Source organism: Limanda limanda, chromosome 8, assembly GCF_963576545.1.
Source record: "Limanda limanda chromosome 8, fLimLim1.1, whole genome shotgun sequence".
Taxonomy (NCBI): domain Eukaryota; kingdom Metazoa; phylum Chordata; class Actinopteri; order Pleuronectiformes; family Pleuronectidae; genus Limanda; species Limanda limanda.
This window is the reverse complement of record NC_083643.1, coordinates 11,823,948-11,843,609: the sequence shown is the minus strand read 5'-3', so window position 1 is coordinate 11,843,609 and position 19,662 is coordinate 11,823,948. Positions and strand designations below refer to the sequence as shown.

The 19,662-nt window shown below is 40.4% G+C and overlaps 2 protein-coding genes across 3 annotated transcripts; both read left to right on the top strand.

Moving 5' to 3' along the window:
- Window positions 1–2,493: 2,493 nt before the first annotated feature.
- On the top strand, window positions 2,494–13,566 carry bmal2 (basic helix-loop-helix ARNT like 2). 2 transcript variants are annotated; one of them, XM_061076223.1, is made up of 17 exons: window positions 2,494–2,828; window positions 6,619–6,748; window positions 6,866–6,919; window positions 7,326–7,367; window positions 7,461–7,618; window positions 7,851–7,930; window positions 8,393–8,485; window positions 8,871–8,988; window positions 9,506–9,655; window positions 9,826–10,069; window positions 10,278–10,384; window positions 10,689–10,839; window positions 10,956–11,008; window positions 11,116–11,227; window positions 11,313–11,403; window positions 11,739–11,838; window positions 11,948–13,566. In XM_061076223.1, the coding sequence occupies exons 1-17, from the start codon at window positions 2,780–2,782 to the stop codon at window positions 12,103–12,105; spliced, it is 1,890 nt and encodes a 629-aa protein (XP_060932206.1). In that variant the 5' UTR covers window positions 2,494–2,779; the 3' UTR covers window positions 12,106–13,566. The 2 variants fall into 2 exon arrangements, with proteins under 2 accessions (XP_060932206.1, XP_060932207.1); XM_061076224.1 differs by lacking the exon at window positions 8,393–8,485.
- Window positions 13,567–15,402: 1,836 nt separating this feature from the next.
- On the top strand, window positions 15,403–18,845 carry si:ch211-245j22.3 (uncharacterized protein LOC563798 homolog). The gene is made up of 5 exons (XM_061077375.1): window positions 15,403–15,473; window positions 16,008–16,140; window positions 16,544–16,693; window positions 16,795–16,900; window positions 18,559–18,845. Exons 1-5 carry the CDS (start codon window positions 15,403–15,405, stop codon window positions 18,693–18,695), a joined length of 597 nt encoding a protein of 198 aa, XP_060933358.1. The 3' UTR covers window positions 18,696–18,845.
- Window positions 18,846–19,662: the final 817 nt, after the last annotated feature.

Here is a 19,662-nt window from a genome sequence, read left to right as displayed (position 1 = left end):
TCATCATCATCATCACCTCCCCATGCAGAACCACCCCTTCACCTACTTAGGTTCATCTGATAGCAGCCCAGTGGACAAACAATTAAATATGCACGAGCTTGACAAGTCGCATGGAGGAGAGACAGGAGAAGCTGGGCGGCTGTGGTGTAACATGTGAGCAGGTGAAACCCCAGAGCCATCAAGTTCCAGGTTCACACTCACACTCTCTGCTAGCTCGTCCATGTTGCTGTTTCACAATGTCTGCATCACAGAGGAGGGACAGATATAATAACTGCTGCCATAAAGCTGTGCAGTTCATGGACTTCAACATCATATCTCTAACCATTTGACAGTGATGGGAGTTTTGAAATGCATTTTTGCCATTAGGGGGGAAACAAAATTCCACCGTGAAGATCATTCTTTGTAGAGCCTATAGCATTAAAAGATATAGAAATTGAGATTTTAAAACTTAAACAGTGGATGCATGTTGTTGGATGCACTGTGGACAGGTCGAGAAATATCACAGGCCTTCTTCTTTCCAGAGACAGTTTTGTGGAACATGACAATTAGATGTACGTCCTTTTTGCAGATATAACTCTCAACTTTAAAACTTTCCTATAATTGTATAATTAGCATAAAAACTGAGACACAAATGGTGAATTCAGCAGCTATTTGAAAGTAACTTTGTGACTTCATTACCTGTGATAATTACCTGAATGTGAATCAGGAGATTAGGAATCAACTTGGAATCTTGTTTCTGAATAAGTCATGTCTGCCATCTAGTGTTTGGATTGAGGAGGTGACACATGACTCCATAATGTGCAGAGAAACACAGATAATGAATTAACTCTAAACAAGGCTGACATCTGTCGAGTGCAGTCTTTACTGCTGTACTTATATAAGGATCTTATAGTTGTAGGTCTCTGTATGTGCACATCTGATGACACCAACTGAAAATAGAGCCATTGAACATAAGGGTGGTAAATTACAACAAAGATAGCCAACACCAATCCAATAACGTGATTTATTCAATATAAATAAAAAGGCTATTATCTAAACTGAGATAGAATATTTGTAATCCTTTCTGGTCCAGTGTGATACGCTTCAGCCACTTGTGGCCAAGATGGGTATTACAACCACTTGAAACTTGACCCAGAAAAGTCAGTTGCCACTCAGCGCAGGTAGATAAATAATTTCACCGGTTTCCATCTATTCTTTCATATGGAAGAAAAAAATAGATGTATTCACCTGTATACACAGACTAAAAAAATACTGCTCTCTAATTCAGAACAGACAATGTTTTGGTAAAAGAAAAGTTGTTTAATGAGAGAATTTAGTGAAATGATGATAGAAACATAGGAATAAATGAAAATACAGAATAGAGGTAATTGGTAGAGGTCTGGCCTTCTTGGACTGTGCAGTGAACAGAGGCAGTGAATCCGGATCTGCCGTATGAGATCCAACTGAGGAATAACTACACAAAGGGAAAATACACATTGATGTGGGGAGACAGATGCACCAATTATTACACTAATGATTCTATAATGTGATCATGGACCATATGACGGTGGATTACAAATCAGAGATCGTGGAAGAATTTTTCTAGTTTTATTATTGTAATGTGTGGTCATGCTTCAATTTCTGTCATCTTTAAGATCATTGTCCCCTCAGCAGTCGAACTTCTAAACCAGCCCTGGTGTATGGCACACACACATTTTAATATATTTTAGTATTTTAACAAAGGACTAATTGATGTTTAACGCTCTTTTTATGTATTGTTATGATGTGTATGGGTATGAGAACATTAAAATGTGGTGAACATTTTTTTTTTTATTTATAACTTTTTTTTTACCTCCTGCGCAAAAGTGAACTGCGCACATCCTGCCCAGTAGCCTTATAAGCAGGTAGTGGGCAGTAGCGGACTGCAGATCCTGCGCAGTCGCCTCCTGCGAAGTAGCATTCTGCGCATGATTAATTTATTTTAATTTTATTTTTTTATCAGCCTTTACTCTACGATTACTCTACTGTTTGATTTATATATTTATTACTATTATCTACTGACTCAACATCAATTCACTTTAAACTGGAATAAATCCAACTCAAATTCAATTCAAACCGACTTCCCTTCACTAAACAGACTCTTGTTATTTAACCTTGCTCAAGAATCACTCTGTTGTTTACGCACCTTTTTATTATTATTCTGTTCGAACATGTGTATGAGAACGTGTCTCATTCAGTCGGAAGCCTAAGAAAAAGCTTTTAATTCCGCAGCCAAGAGGGAGTGTTCACTGCTTTCCAGGAAACCACTTTCCAGGGAAATGTCAAGCCCTGCCAATAAAATCATTAATCATAGTGAGATGGTGTTGTTGTTCTAGAATCTGAGGACACGTTGTACTTCTGGTGGTATTTACACAATGCATCTCTGTGGTGTTGCACGATGCTTTCATTTGATGTAGGTCCAACATCAGGATTGTTGTGATCAGTCAGGACTTCTTCAAAGACTCCACACTTGTTTTCCAGCGGCGGTGGAGGGAAGTGACTCCGGTGAACCGCCAGGAGGAGACTGCGCTCTGCCTTCCGCGTCTCCCTCCCTCCCTCCACCACCTCCATACTGTCCCATTTCCACCACTGCTGCCGATCTGCTTTCTGTCCGTGGAGGACGACTGACAACCAGGCACAGGGATCCAGCTTCCCCCCGGCTCTCCACCCGACCTGCCCCGCATCACCGCCTCGTCCCGGAGCCAGTCCCCCGCCTCCCCCATGCCTCGGAGCCCCGGGCCCCGGCGCACCGGCTCCAGCCATGTCGGCCAGGAAAGCATCGGCTGGCGGCGGTGACAGAGAACCGGCAGGTAACCCCAACACACCGCGAGTTGTTATTTCACCACTTTGACCAGTGACACTGTGTAGTACTGTGTGTGTAGTGTGAGTGTGTTGAGTGTCAAGCAGCGGGGGGGAGCGGGGGGCTCTCCCGGGTGGTCTGCACCGGGTGACCGTAACTCTGCGCTTTTCCAAAACTAGGTCAGTAGAGCAGTAGAACAAACTCGCCTTCCCCGTCGTCTGTGTAACCCGACCCGGCTCGCTCCCTCCCCTTATCCCAGCGTTACGTCCCCACACATCGTTATCCCGGGTTGTCACGGGTTAGCAGGGTCATTAAAATGCGAAATAACCGTGTTTGTGTCGCGGCGTCGCTTGTGCTAGCGTTGACCCGAGCGACCGAACCGAGTGTTAGCTTAGCCGCCGTAGCTCGGCCTGTTCACCGGGGGGGAAACTGTGTCGACACGGCCGAGGCGGAGGTTTGTGCACCCGCCGTGATGGTGTCTCCCCTGGGGTGGGTTGTCACAGCTGGTGGGGGTCCCTGGTTTCTGGAAGACGGGGTGTCACGGTGTGAAAACCAAGCGGGAACGTGAGCTCGCTTTCAGGCCCGAGATGATCCGCGGCGGCTCGCTGCTTCGCCCGGAGGATGAACCCGCTCAACCGGGGATCGGATGTTAGCCAGCACGGATCAGCCTTTACTTTACCTTAACTGTACTGTTTTATTTATATATGTATTACTTTTACCTACTGACAACACATCAATTCACTTTAAGCTGTCATAAATCCGCCTTCAAACCGACTTCCCTTCACTAAACAGACTCTTGTTTTTTAACCTTGCTCCTCAACAATCCCTCTGTTGTTTACGCACCTTTTTATTATTATTCTGTTTGAACATGTATATGAGAACGTGTCTCATTCAGTCGGAAGCCTTAAAACGAGCTTTTAATTCCGCAGCCACCAGGGAGTGTTCACTGCTTTCCAGGAAACCACTTTCCAGGGAAATGTTAAGCCCTACCAATAAAATCATTAATCATAGTGAGATGGTGTTGTTGTTCTAGAATCTGAAGACATGTTGTACTTCTGGTGGTGTTAACACCATGCATCTGTGTGGTGTTGCATGATGCTTTAGTTGAATGTAGGTCAAACATCAGGATTGTTGTTATCAGTCAGGACTTCCTCAAAGACTCCCCACTTGGTCCTGATGAATTCCTGATATGAATGAGTTGTGTGTTGGACATGCGTACAAAACACCAGTTGTATTTTTATCTTTATGGACTCAGAGGAGTATTATGACTGGAGTTCAACAACTGACTGAACTATATAACCCCTGTTTTACCGACCAGACTCAAGCTTGTCATCAAACTGGTTCATTAGATTACAGATTACATTTGTTTGATGGTAAGAAAAACAAGCTTTGAGTAGGTGACTAAACTAGGTTTACTGTAGAGCTGCAAAGATTATGATAATAATTGATTGGTCAACTGAAATGTAATTGAAACAATTTTTATAGTCAATTAATAGTTTAAGGTCATATTTGAAGCCAAAATATAAAACTATCGCTAGTTCCAGTCACTTAAGCTCCAGTTACTTAAAAGCATTTGCTGCTTAAAAAGAGAAATTATGAAAATAATAACCTGTTTTTTTTTCTTTTTTGATTTATTGATTCAATCATTTGGTTTATTAAGTGTCTGAAAATGGTAAAAAAAAACATGTCCAGGGTTATTTTGTCATATTGAATTTTTTGTTTTCAATAAGCCATCAGAGTTATCCAGCTTTTTGTCATGTAAACAAAGAAATACTGGGAAAAAAATAATGTTTGAACTTTTTGTTTGATATTGCTTAATAAAATGGTTTCTACATTTTCTATTGATCAATAAAATTGTTGGAAAAATGGGTTCATCTTTAGATGACATTCCTTTCAAGTTTGATTCTACTTTTTTTTGATCTGTATTAAAATGTTCACCACAGATCAGAGCATCTATGTAGAAGTATTTTTAGGGTACGTTTATTAAAATCTACCCAGTCAAGATAACCAGTGGTCCTTTCACTGAGACTTTCTTGTCTAGTTTCCTGTGAGAAGTCAACAATATGTTTTAATGAGCATAATATTCCAGTGATCTCTTTTTCTACATTCAGATTGCACCTCTGTAGCTGATGCTTTCTTTATTGCCACCTACATATTAGTCAGAATTACATTATTACGCAATTAACTTTGCGTTTAACAAACATGAACTCTTTCATTGTGACTAGAGAATTATCAAATCATGCTGTTGATTTGGCAATAGTGGAAGACTGCAGCCTTTGTGCTCAGATCTTGTTTGTAGGTATGATTAACTTAATTTATGTGAAGTAGGAAAGCTCATGACTTAATTCGATTAACCGTTATTGTAGCCATGCACATCTGTGATTATTTTTGTTTTACACATGAGTTTGTTATTAGATCCAAGGATACAAACACTCGTGAAGAGCTTCAGAGAGTTGGGGGTGTTTGAGTGCAGCAGTAGCAGCAGATACTCATTGAAGGATTGAGTGAATGGACAAGTTAATGAACGCGTGAGCTTGACTGAGGGATTGTGGGAGTTGGCCGAGGGACGTGTGTTTGGCGTGATGTCCAGTAATCTAGGTGCCTTCGCGCTAACCCTGTAATCCATCAGATTTGTACAGTGGCAGTGGGATTAAAAACCAGGTTGTTACTGATCTATTTGGGTCACAAGGTCGGAGTTAAAAATAGGTTTCATGGATATGAGCCACATTTGGTGTGTCTCATACATATCTCACCTTCTGCTGAGAAACGGGAATAAATCATAGTCATGGTAGCTACACGTCTTTTTGGAATAGACAGTGAGCTGTGGACTTAAACTGATTTATTACATGCTTATTCTAAAATAAATAATAGTTAATTATATAGTCAGAATGAGTCATCTTTGCATTTTGCTTCATGTCACTGTTGTCAGTGTTCAAAATGCGCATTCATTTATATAAATGGATTTAATCTGACAGACTTCTGTTCAATGAACTTTCGCTTTTGGAATTAAAGCTCATAAAAATAAGTTGAAGCTGTGGTCTTTCAATGTATCAGATACACATGCTTATTGATAATTATTTAAGTAAATTAGTTATGAGAGTGCACCTTGTAACAAATATTCTAATATATGAAGCAGGGCAAAAAGTGCAAGATCAGGTCACAGCTCGTAAGAAATATATTTTCCTGTTATTTTAGCAACAGCCACGATAGACAATGGCATCGGCCCAGCCCCACGCTGGCGTCAGAGAATCTGGTGACTGAAAAGTGTGCAGAGGCCAAAGCTGCCATAAGTAAATTCACAGCAGTTACACCAGAACAACCAGTTATGAGTTCATAAGCAGGCTGATTTACCTACCACACCAAGAAATTGACTTCATGTTCTGCAGATCTCAGCATTTGACCTTTTTAGCCACAAGCCAGCTCTTCTTATCTTTATGACAACCTCTTTTTGGAATATTAAGGAATAATCGAAGAACCCAATGCTGTGCACCTTTAATAATTTTATCATTTATCAAACAAAAGACTGAAAAAAATACAACAATTTTTCAGGTTCCAGCTTCTAATTTCTTGCTTCTCACAGTAAACTGAACAATTTAGACTCGTATGCAGCCATTTTTAAGGAGTAACATGAATCAGTCTGTGAGTAATTGCAGTTTTACAGTGTTTGTGTTTGGGGAAACCTTTAATATGACCACATACATCTGACAGAATGTAATGTAGCCGAATAAGGGAACATGCATTCAGACACACATTCAGTCCCTTCTGACCAGATGCGGTTCATTGGGTTTTGTGTGTTTCAGAGGACCTGCTGGTCGAGGAAAACCAAAGCTGTTCTATGTCTCTGTCCAGCCTGATGTCCGCTTCCTCAGCTGCCAGCATGTCCTTGAGCATGGAGATGCCCCGGAAGCGCAAGGGCAGCATAGACATCCAGTGAGTCTGAGTGGGACTTTTTTTAGACTGTTTAGAACTTCAAGAAAATATCATCAATCCACTCACTTAAATTGATGCTGTTTGTAATTTAATTTGTTGTTTTTTTCTTCTTCTCAGGGATTCAAAATCTGCTTCCATCCTTGATGCAGATATGGATGACGACGAAAACGGGTACTGTGTGTAGAGCAGCAACAATGAGATAATTAATTGATTAGTGGACTGTGAAAAATATTCGTCAAGTAAAACTTAACAACTCTTATGTTAATTGTTTTTATACTATTTTCAAAAGAGGAATCTCCTTAGGGATTTTTTCAAGACAAACTAGTGGAAATTATCAAAGTTTTCTGATTCCAGCTTCTGAAATGCAAAGACATGCTGGTTTTCTTTCTTTCTCCCATCTTTTGGTTGTACATTTACAGATAAATTGATAACAAGATTAATCTATAAATAAAAGAATCATAAGTTGCAGTCCTGTTGTGCTAGTTAAAAACTCTCCTGTTGTTATTGGGAAAATATACATTTGCATGATGTTGCTCAGCATGTAAACAATTCAAATGTGTGTTTTTCTTCTCCACAGGTCGGATGGAGATGACCAACACATCAAAATGAAATGTCTCAGGTAGGTATATTTCCCAGGTGGATTGTAGAGTCATAACAGGAAACTCTTATTTCCTAGTCCTCTGAATGGTTTTCTTATTTTGTATGTCTGCAGGGAACCCCACAGCCAAATTGAGAAGAGGAGACGGGACAAAATGAACACCCTCATCGACAAACTCTCAGACATGATCCCGACTTGTAACCCGATGTCTCGCAAACTGGACAAACTCACTGTTCTTAGAATGGCAGTGCAGCACCTTAAATCTCTCAAAGGTACAGAGACAACTGATGACCACTGGCATGACTGTTGTTATTAATGGGTTTTAGTCCTGTGATCATGTTCATGCACTCAACAGTACATTAAATGAGTTGTATGTTAGGGTTAGGATTGATGGCTTGACACTCTGAACATAGAAACCCAGGTTTTAATGAAGAAGAATGTTCCTTTAACTCAATTTACTGATGGTAACATATTAATCTGACATGACTGTGTCTGTATTTTCAGGTTCAGCAGGTTCCTTTTCTGAAGCCAACTATAAGCCATCATTCCTTCCTAATGAGGAGCTCAAGCACCTTGTTCTTAAGGTACCAGTGATCATTGAGGCTCAGAATTATGATTTGATGTTAAAATAATTACTCTGCCCATATTTTGGCCAGTTCCAGCTGCATAGGTTACCAACCTGACCCATGTATTGGTTACAAACCTATGCAGTTGGCAACGCCCCGGCTTTACTCTGAGTTACATTTATCAGAAACGTACAAAACATACAAAAAAACAAGCATTTCAAAAAAAAGAAATTGTTTTGCTTTTGTTTATCTGCTGATGGTATTTATAATGTTTGTATTATAACGTATAACATTAAATTTAAGTTGTAATCACTTTCGTTATTGATTAATTTAAATGCTTCTTATTACTTAAATAACTATATAAAAATAAATATAATGTAAAAAATATGAATGTAATATTTACTCAGTGTAGCCTCTTTGTTTTGATCATGTCATCTCATCAGCTCCTCCTATTCTCCCCCGTGTTTCTTTGTTGTGCAGGCGGCAGATGGGTTCCTGTTTGTAGTGGGATGTGATCGTGGAAAAATAGTTTTTGTCTCAGAGTCCGTCACGAAGATATTAAATTATAGTCGGGTAACACTTTTACATTTGTTTCTGTATCTGCAGAGAAGACCCCCGGACATACCAGATGCGTTGTGTTGTCTTGGCACTATTGTAAACACTTGCATTGAAACCATTCCTTGTAATCCATGTATCCAATGTTTATGCCTCATTATGCTTTTGATTGTACATTTGTAATCCTGATAGAACTGTTAGGTTTATTTAATATTTGCCAAATTGCTAAATTCAAACCGCTCGCTCTATGCAGTATCTGGTGTGCTCCGGGGTCAACAGTTCAGTCAGTGTACTTTGTGAAATTGGCCATTTGTCAGCAGGACTTGCTCTAGATGCAGACTGGTTATGACTATGGGAAATTTCTTCTGTTTGACAAGCTGTGTTTCTCCTTCTCTTCTTCTAGGCGGAGCTGATTGGACAGAGCCTGTTTGATTACATTCACCCTAAGGACATGGGGAAAGTGAAGGAGCAGCTGTCAGCTACTGAGTTATACCCTCGTGAACGGCTAATAGATGCTAAAAGTAAAGCAGTTTATCTGTATGTGTACTTTGTGAGGACAAGTTTAACTACTAGACCATAAGGTGTGACGACATTTTGCTTTTTGGACACACCTTCAAAGGGCCGTTTAAAGGTTGTGACTTGTTTTTATGGTAAGATTTGGCTCTCAGCTAGAGGGGGGGTTTAGGATAGTCATTTAGTTCTGTTGCTTAAGGTCAGGTTAAGGGTCTATGGAATGCTATGATTCAACTGAGGGACTTCACAAAGCTAGAAGTTTGCAGGTTTGTCATAGGCTACCTTTGGGGACAAATTCCAGGCCAAAAAAACAGTTGGTAAATTAAAACTTGTCAACAACTGTGTCCCCAAATGCGGAAAAAGCTGATTCCTGGGTCAGTGATTCCTGTTAGGATTTGGTAAGTAGTAGTTGTGGTTAAAGTTAATCTCAAGAGAATAAATAACTCAATTAAAAGTCCCCATAAGTGACCTATGATAAGTGGGTGTTTGGGAAGGAGCACATGAACACTTCTTTCCTATCCCCAGCCGGTCTGCAGGTCCAGGCCTACCTCCCAGTCGGCGGCGCACGGTTGTGTTCCGGCGCTCGGCGTTCCTTCTTCTGTCGCATGAAGTACAACAAGGTCTCTATCAAAGTGGAGGAGAAGGAATTCCAGGCTTGCTCCTCTAAAAAGAAAGGCAAGGAATTCACTCTCTACAGTCAGGGTTTTATCTTTTGTTAAATGGACAACAGCCTGTATAATTTAAACAGTTACACAATTAGTGTGAAGGAATAAATGTATTTGTATATTGTCTTTGTGTGTTTATCTTATTTGATGGATGTGATTTGTGTCTTAATGCCCCTCCAGAGTCGCAGAAGTACTGCACAGTCCACTGTACAGGCTACATGCGCAGCTGGCCCACCAGTCAGCTGGGGGCAGAGGGGGAGGGCGAGGTGGACAAGCAGGACAGCTCCCACTTCAGCTGCCTGGTGGCGGTGGGACGCATCCACTCTCACTCAGCTCCACAGGTTAACGGAGAAGTGAGAGTAAAACCCACAGAGTTCATCACCCGCTACGCCATGGACGGCAAATTCACCTTTGTCGATCAAAGGTAGAGTCAATTCAACAAGGGGGTGTTTGGGGTTTGGTGCATGCTTTGATTACAATACACATTTCAAATATATTTTAGTGACATTTGTAATTTCTTTGATGCTTATTAACATAAAAGACTGTGGGTGTCAAAGGGGAAACAAAGAGAGCCCATACGTTATTATGTATATAATTCAGGATAAATTGATAACGTAGCTTTTTTTCTGCAGAGCTACGACCTTTCTTGGTTATCTTCCCCAAGAACTGCTTGGGACATCATGCTACGAGTACTTCCACCAAGACGACTTACCACATTTAGCTGATAGACATCGAAAAGGTAAAATACATTCTTCAGTCCCCTCATAGTGTTTGTCTTTTTTTCTGTTGATTTCAGTCTCTGCTAAGATGACAGCTACACTTTTTTAATTATTTAGACCAATTCAGATCAGATGTTAATTTACAGTATAGCTGCAGTGTTGAGGTACATCACATGTTAAGTTTGAAACAATGTTTATTTAAGTAGGTGTCTGTGTGGCCAAACTTCCCTGTATTTGATGTCCTCTGTTCTCTGCTCTAAGCAGGTGATTCTGATGCTGTTTCCTGTGTTTATTCCTTTTAATTTGTCTGTTTTTCCACCATAGTGCTGCGGAGTAAAGAGAAAATCGACACAAACTGTTACAAGTTCAAAACAAAATGTGGCTCTTTTGTCACTCTGAAAAGTCAGTGGTTTAGTTTTGTAAATCCCTGGACCAAGGAAGTAGAATACATAGTGTCAACTAACACAGTGATATCGTGAGTATATGTTTCCATCTGATACTTTCTTACCTGAATGTCTTCTTACCTGACAAAGAATGTTATTCATTGCTGCTTTATCTGGTTTCTCATCCAATGACATTGCACCATCCCAGTCAAGCCAGTCGGTCGGGAAACAAGCCTGAACAGTCGAGCAAGACTTCTGACGGTCAGTTGAAATGGATTATGGAAAAAGAAAATTAAGGAGATGTAATCCGCTGTCTTGGCCGCATAATTTCTGTTCCCTCATGCTTAACTTCTTGTTTCTGTTGGAAGATGACAAGAAGTCCCTTCCCATTATCCCAGGCATCTCCGCCACTCCTGGGAGTATGATTTATGCAGGAAGCATAGGGACACAGATTGCCAACGAGCTGCTGGATTTCAACAGGTTGGTTCTCAATCAACAGAAGTTGGTTTCACTGTTTTACTGCCACGGTTGTTGTAGCTTTTAATTTGTGTCCGTGCCTCTTTAGGATGAACTCATCCCCTTCCAGTGGTGACGTCAGCCCCTTCAGTTTACCACAGGATAAGTCTCCACAAACTCACAATCAAACCAGCAACCATGTAAGTATCTATACATGCATATTTGTATTGATGCATCTGTCTCAGTCATTGATGAGGTGAACTCCACAACGCAACTATTTTCCCATTTGCAAAATGTGCATATTTCTTCACTAATGTACATTGATCTGTCATTATGACCTTTGAGATATCTTATATTTTTTATGAACACCTTTTCGATTTGACTCGACTGCAATGTGAAGCAATCACAGTAACTTGATTGGTTGAAAGCAATCGTTAAACCAGCACAGATTTGATTCCGTCCTGTTTTTCCTTCAGAACCAAACTCCTGCCATGTTGCTGCTGGGAGTGTAATTTTCTCCTCTTTCGTTCTCTAGGTGCCAAATGGAGATGCAGCCGATATGGAGATAGCAGGAAAGTCCAGCTCCGAGGATGAGCCCCAGGGAGCTGCCTTCTCTGGAGGAGAGACACTCATGGGTTTGATTTCTGCTTCTGTTTTATAGCTTATTTCCTGACTGGGTTTAATAATGTTTGATTATCTCATTTTTTTCTCCTTTTGTTCCTCTGCCTCTTCATCTCTTCTCAGGGGAGAATTCTCAGATGGATTTGGACAGTGTAGTTGGACCAGGCCTTAGCAGCCTTAGCAATGACGAAGCAGCCATGGCCGTGATCATGAGCCTCCTGGAGTCGGACACAAACTTGGGCGATGCTGTGGACTTTGAAGACATGCGCTGGTCTTTGTAGAATCTGCTCTTACAGTGTGAATCTGAGGCACACTGACAAACACTTGGACCATCAGTTTTTTTGATGACAAGAACTGCTTACTTCATGATGCCAAGTTCGGTTTTTAAAAACCTTTATTTATTAGCTTCCTTTTTCCACATAAGCTGTGTAGTCTCTGTGTGGCATGAGCAGGATCGACATCAATAAGGGATCTTCTTATTTCCCCTTTTCCGGGCGGAGGATTCGCCTCGAGGCCTTGCAGCGCTCCGCCTGCCCTGAGGCGCTGTTTCCTTAATGGTCTCCTCACATCTCCTGTCTGTTGAACTGAGGAGGCCTCACGAGGGTTAAGAACCCACGATCACAAATAACAGTGAGAAGACGCACATCATGACAGCTCCGGATTCCTGCTTGAATCTCTCTCCACCAACGTGTGATCAAAGGTTGGGAGTGACAAAGCAAATAATGCACTGAATCGACTTCATTTTGTTTAAAAAGGTTGTTATTTGATTTGGTACTGTATGTTTAATTAAAATGCAAGGAAGACACCGTGACAACGTGGCCCATCTCTGTGACCCCCCCCCCTCAGGATCCAAACCGTAGGTAGGCATCGTACCACGGGAGACCACACTTCCATAAACCTCTAACTTTGACAGTCGCCCTAATGATGTGCTGCTCAGAGATTTCCTCTTGTCAGTATCTGAACATTTTCCTCGGAAAGGGTCCAATAACCTCTTTTGTACACTGACTTGAACTTTACTGTATATATGTACATTTGGTATGATTGCAAACACCATGTCTTCAGGCCATATCTGTCTTAAAGGGATAGTTTGCGTTGGAAGAATATTTTCAATTTCACGTGTGTTCACTTTAAGGCTGCCCTGGATATTTTTTGCTTTTAGCTCTAAGCAGTTAATATTGTTTGACAGAAGCCATCACCTTCATGCGTTTGTTAGAGATGAGCAGCTAATAACCAGTCATGTTCTCCTATCGGTTCATAGGAGCACAACAGTATTACTTCATGCAAAGTGGAACAGCACTTTAGAGGTGCTGGAATGGAGGTCTGGTAGCAGTGGCTGAACAGCAGACCCGTTTCAGGTTGAGTCTCATGGTGGAAGTCATAACTCAGGGAGCGATGGAAGCAAAGCCGCCCCATGCAGTCAGAAAACGACGGTTCCATTTAAGTGTAGCAGTGTTTTGTCCTTCAGTTTACGCTTCACATTCTCTCCCGCATGCTGTACGTTGGTTCGGAGTCACCAGTCTGTACCTGTTCATCTGTACCTCTCCTCTTACACTGATTGTCCGCTTTGTAATCTGGCAGCTAAGCCATAGCTTTAGGTGGGTTTTTGTTTTTTTCCTCATGTACTTTTATGCACTGACGGTCTTTCAGAAGATGTGTTTATGTTTTATGTTCTTGTCGTGCACCTGCATTAATGCAAGAGATTATGCTATGCAGACGGTTCATTCCATAAATTCAAAACTTTAGGATACGTCTCTTGATCTTTTTTTGTTATTGTCACTCTCATCATATGATGCATGACTCAACTTACGTTAGACATACTGATGACTTTTGGTGAGAACTTGAAGAAGTCACGTATGGTTCCTGTATCCATTTAGCTCATGGAGTTCTATATGGCCCCTACTTACGATTACACGTCTTTTTTCTCATAGCCATCGTGTTACGAGCTATATGTTAGTGATCATGTGGAAGTGAGATGGAAAATTAGAATTGACTATAATGCCTCAATTTATTGTCAGTGGAATTTGAAAATATTTGTTTTTTATGCCTTGCCGATGCCAAAAAGTTATTTTGAGGATAAACACTAAGTTGTGAAAATAAACAAAGTCTACACATTATAATAAAGAAATTAAGAAGAAAAACTACTGAAAGTCATTCAATGAGCTCTTTGGGACATTGTTTTTTTGGGGGCTTTTACAAAAACAAGACTGTTGTGTATGTTACACTTATCGAGTCCGAACCTGTAAACTGATTTCCTTTTAAGCTGTAAATCTGCATCTTAACCCTTTGTTATTCGTACCTGAACCAGCCGTTATTTCTGTCCACACAAATAGATTACATGGAACTCTGTTGCTTGAATGCCATGACCCAGTTCTCGTCGGTAACTCTGAGGATTTGTCCAATAACAACTCAAGCTCTGAGGATAGAAATGTTGGTTGTTAATGATGAAGAAAACTGACTTCTACCTCTAAATGCTTGAAAGTATGAGGAGCCGGTGGACAGAGCAGCTGAGCTCACGAGGAGACTCCCGCCTGTGTCCAAAGTGCCTTTGGACATTTCTGCTCAATGGACCTGTTGCTTCTGGAGATTGCCTCCCACGTGGCTCCTTCGCAGAGTAAAAGGAGGTTGACAACGTATGATTGGATTCACTCGATGCAACATAGCATTCTGCGCACATCAGGAATGAAGTGGAAGCTTGGAGCTGTACACGTTGGCTTCAACACTCAATAACACTAACCAAACAACCAGAGCTACGGAGCTTTGCCATAGACACAGGCTGTTTTGTTTTACACAAAATGTAAATTGTTCTTATTTTTTGTTCTTCTCATTCTTTAATCATTGCACTGTAATTTCCCAGAAGGCTCTCACTTCAGCATTTGACCCTCACTGATGAGCTTTGCAAAAAGGGTCACACAAATTTTCCTTGTGTCTCCATTTGAAATAAAACACTAGACTTTGTATATGAGCTAGGGAACCTTACGTTTTGATTTCACGCCCTGCTTTGTGTCTAGTTGCATGCTGTTACTCTATCATTTATTGTTTTGTTTTGTTTAAGTAATTTTTATTGCACCATTAGACTTGTTAAGGACCCCAGCAACCTTTGGGCTTGTATCAGGCCTCCATTGTATCACTTCCTGCCATTTTTATAAGTTCACTCTTGTTTGATTCGTGGGCCCCAGAGGAAGCACTTACTGTATTTGTTTATCTACATTACTGCTGCTACTTATGCCTGGGCTGTCTTCTCAGGATTTCATGTTAATAAATATTAGTTGACTAAACCCTCAACAGGAACTTTGGGAATATTGTCAAACACCAGAAGACTATTTGTAGCTTTTCATTGGGCATTTTTCCGTCCTTAGTGTGAAGCGGATTAAGAAGCCGCAGTCTCCTTTTGAACTAATTACATTTGCCTTCTGTTGCTCCCTCTCTCCCTCCGTCACCGTTCCTCCCTCTGAGGAGAGATTTAAGTGATATGTGATGAGGTGGTTGGCGCAAATTAAGAAAGCGGTGGCATAAGCCTGGGATTTGTAGTGTATATAAAGCCAGTGGTGGAGGCAGAGCTGTAGCTTCTCCTGAACAGAATGGGCCAAGCTGCAAATCTGCCCTGCAGGAGAGGAGAGGCCTATGTTACTGAGCTGTACGAGTGGTTCAGGTAAGATTTCTTATTTGGCTTTTTAGAGTTGATCTACAGAGGTTCAGTGCCTTTTGTATTTAGGTAGAAGTGAGAGGAACACCTTGAGTTAAACTGCATTTAAGAGGTGTCCCTTTATGTGTCCTTTATATAATTTGATGTTTCCCTGATAAATCTACAAAATATCTCTTTTACCTTTTTGATGCTGACTTGTTTCCTTATTCTGTGTTTCGTTGAATGTGAGCAGTCGTATAAACCGGAGCGTCCTCACATTATTTCCATGACTACACACTGCTGAATGGCTCGGCCTTGTCGCTCTGTGGTAAAGTGGTTCAAAATGATTCAACCTACTTATCTTAGCAGTCGAGTCCTAAGGTGTAAACAAGCTTTCAAACTCAGGTAATCTGCACACACACAGGACAGGAACAGGTTGACCTCAATTCTCTAAACTCTTCATTTTTCTCTCCGGTTTCTCCTGCTGCAAATGTGACTCTTCATTCAAACTGACCCTCCAGGGTTTACAGTTAAATAAAGGTCTTTCTTTTTTTGTCACAGGAAGTTTATGCATGAATGTCCCAGCGGGCAGATCACTCTACATGAGTTTCAGAGGCATTTCTGCAATGGGACTGTGGGCAGTGAGTCAGCTGAGTATGCAGAGCAGGTATTCCGCACGCTGGACAATAATGGGGTGAGAAAAATTACTCTGAAGGACACATCGGTATATTTTTGTCTTATTTATTGTTATTATTATTTCTTCTAGAATTAAAGAGCGATTTTAACTCCTTAATCAATGTTGTGGTTTTAAACACTTCTTTATGAAAATGATAAACAGCAAAACATTGTTCAAATCTGAGATCAATTGTGTTAAACCTCCTCACTGTGCCTTCACTATACACAGGAAACACATCAATATTTATTGAAATGTTGTTATTCAACCATTGATTAGAATTGTATTTCAGGAATTGCTATTGTTTTTAATGCCCGGCCCTATAACAAATTACATAATGTCTTAGTGCGGCATATAAATAGATATTGACGTGTTTTTTTAAAGTCCCATAAACAAAGCTGTTAATGCAGGTTGTCTCCTGTAGGACGGGGTGGTGGATTTCAGGGAGTACGTGATGGCCATCAGTTTGCTGATTGACGGTTCAGCTGTGGACAAACTGGGCTGGTCATTCAAGCTTTATGACAAAGACCGAGACGGAGCCATAACAAAGGAGGAAATGCTGGAGATCATGCAGGTGTGTGTGTGTGAGCATGTGCGTGCAGTTTTCTGTGTCACACACAAATTCAGGTCACATGTTTGAAGCTCATCCTCTGGTGTTGTTCTCTCTGTTCACAGGCAGTTAATAAGATGAGCGTAGCTGCTGCTTTGACCAAGCCCAACCCACTCACAGCTGAAGAATGTACCAACAGGATATTTGTGAGATTAGATAAAGACAATAACGGTGAAGAAATAGTTTCCTCTTTCTGCTTGAAATCGTGGTGCAGTGTTATTTCAGCTTGAAACAATGGATGTCACACTCATACTCTGTTGAGCAGGGGCGTCGTTAGGCCTGTTTTAGGGGGCTGAAGCCCCCCTAAAATGTTCTTCAGCCCCCCCAAATAATTTTTTTTTTTTTTTAATTAAACTATTGCTTTACACATGGACAAGTTATTTATAACTCTAACATGCTACATATGTGAGTGCGTTTCTGCTTTGTATTTTTTCTCCAATTTAAAATTACAATCCAACAGCCTCTCATCATACTTAACAATAAAAGACAGGGCACTAGGACCTTGGGGAGTCTGCATTGCTGCTGCGCTGGCTTTCTCACTCTGCCAAGTAACGTCTCTCATCAAGACAGCAGGATTACAGCCAAGGAGTTTAGCTCATAGTAAACGATGCACAGAGTGAACTTTTAAGTACAGGTAGTTACAGAATGTGGCTATCTGTAGTTGTTAACGATTGTTACCTGCTTAAATTTAGGTTTACTTGAGGCAAATGAAAGGGAATATTGTAATGAGCTATGTTAACACTAAGCTAGCTATTTTGTTAGAAAATGTCTCCAGTGAGCAAGAGTGTGAACGAGCAAATTTATCTATTCTTTGCATTAATATCTATCTCTAGTATTTTAAAACAATAATATCAGTGCCTATAGAATGTTTTTGTTTATAATCAGTTAATGCTAGTGAAAACTAAATGTCATAGTGTCCCTCATAACGCTATTGTACCGGTATATCATCCAATTCATTGACCAGATGGATATTAGAAGATTATTTAGCAGAGGTGACAGATAACTTCTGTTATTTTATACTGAATGACTGCAAGCAAAGATACAGAGAAAAATCACACTCTTTCTGATTGAACCAATCTATGAACTGTCTGAAACAATGGATATCCGCAGCCCCAAATGAGCCAAAAAAAAATTGGCGCGCGCAAATATTCAGCTTCCTTAGGGGCTAAGCCCCCCCTTTCTTTCAATCCTAGAAACGCCCCTGCTGTTGAGCATTCGTTGCCTTTTTCCTTTCAGTAGACCGACCTCATGTCCTCAGGTTATGTTTTTGTAAAGGACTTAAGATCCATGTAGAACGAGAAGGGCACTCAGTGAGCACCCCCACCAAGGCCCATCATTCCCCTTATGAAAGCACATTTAAATTCACTAGATCCAGATTTTTATTTACACACTCATAAATATGGGTGATTATTTTCAACAAGATCCATGAAGTATTATACTGTATTATACCAACATTTTAATATTGCTTCAATCGGTAAAACACAAATTAATGAAGTTTGTTCAATTTAAGTTAATAAGTTATATAAATACAAATAGAAATTAGTATTTAAAAATGTATGGAGGTGATGCTCATCTTAAAGAATTATTATTTCTAACAAACTTCAAGTGAGGTATTGCAAACCTAATAACATTAGTTCAAGAGAGGAAGTGGACACATAACGAATTTAAATTGCTTTAAATTAAACATAAAAATTATAGCATTAAATCATATTAAACTCCCATTCAATGATTCAACCACTTGCAGGCATAGATTTAGGAAGAAACAGAAGCTGGTGATATTAATAGAGTCTGTCTTCTGCTCTTTGTCTCTGTCCTTGTGATGTCTGTAGCCAACATCAGTCTGGAGGAGTTCATAGAGGGAGCGCTGGACGATGATTGGATCAGAGAGATGCTGGAATGTGACCCCAGCACCGTGAAGGTGGAGAGGCCTGTGAGGAGCGACTCTGCTTTGGGGACCCACGGTTGACCTGCGGTGGGGTGTTCGATTCACTGAGTGCAGAGAAATGATCACACTGAAATTTCCATAAATCTTTGCAACACAGTTTCTATTTGCTGTGACATATGATATCGTTGTCACTCGGGAAAATTCACCGAAGACACTGGGGAGCACCAGAAAATGGACATACAGTTATTTTGTCAAAGTATTAATTATTATTGTTTTATTTGGCTGCATTGTGTCGTGTTTGTTGATATTGTTTTTGTTTTCTGTGCCTGAATGCATCTCCTTATAAAATAAATAACACATAACATAAGACAATGAGCCTCTATTTGTCCTTGTATTATTGTATCTACCCTGCAATTGTGGCCAGATTATTTTACACTATGTGTCAAATCCAGAATAAATTTAGAGAAAACATAAATACCTTGTCTGCTGACAAGTTCTGGGCCTCGATGGTAGATGCTTTATCCTTATAACGTACATGTACTGAAATATAAGGTAGAAGTACTTTTCTTGGGTATTTTAATTTGTATGCTTCTGTAAACTTTTACTTCAGTTCAGCTGGAATTATTGTCCTTTTCACTACATGATATTTATGTGACTCATCAGACCTACTTAATTTGAAGCCTTTAAAAAAACGACTGAAAACCAGTTCATTCACACTGGTCCTTTGTATTCATACATTTTCATTGTCTCTCTGTTTTCTGGTGTTATCTTATTTATGTGAGGCACTTTGTGGTGACTATGGTCTGAGACAGGAAGTATTAAATCAACTTTAAATCCCTTCTTACCTACTTTAAAGTTATGTGTTCTAGAAAGAATTGTCCTTTTACTTAAACAAAACACTACAACTACGTATACTTGCATTTGACTATTTTTGCATTTTAGTGCTAGTACTGTGCTTGTTCCACCGCTGACACCTACAGACCACCAGGGGTCGCTTGTGCTCGCTGGAGACTGACACGCTGGCACCTCCCAGACTTTGAGGAATTTT

Excerpts from the sequence above, each read along its gene's own strand:
- bmal2 (XM_061076223.1), top strand. The coding sequence starts at position 2,780 with ATGTCGGCCAGGAAAGCATCGGCTGGCGGCGGTGACAGAGAACCGGCA. Across the intron at positions 7,368-7,460 it reads ATCAAAATGAAATGTCTCAG|GGAACCCCACAGCCAAATTG; the intron begins GTAGGTATATTT and ends GTATGTCTGCAG. Across the intron at positions 8,989-9,505 it reads ACGGCTAATAGATGCTAAAA|CCGGTCTGCAGGTCCAGGCC; the intron begins GTAAAGCAGTTT and ends TCCTATCCCCAG.
- si:ch211-245j22.3 (XM_061077375.1), top strand. The coding sequence starts at position 15,403 with ATGGGCCAAGCTGCAAATCTGCCCTGCAGGAGAGGAGAGGCCTATGTT. Across the intron at positions 16,694-16,794 it reads AAATGCTGGAGATCATGCAG|GCAGTTAATAAGATGAGCGT; the intron begins GTGTGTGTGTGT and ends CTCTGTTCACAG. Across the intron at positions 16,901-18,558 it reads ATTAGATAAAGACAATAACG|CCAACATCAGTCTGGAGGAG; the intron begins GTGAAGAAATAG and ends TGATGTCTGTAG.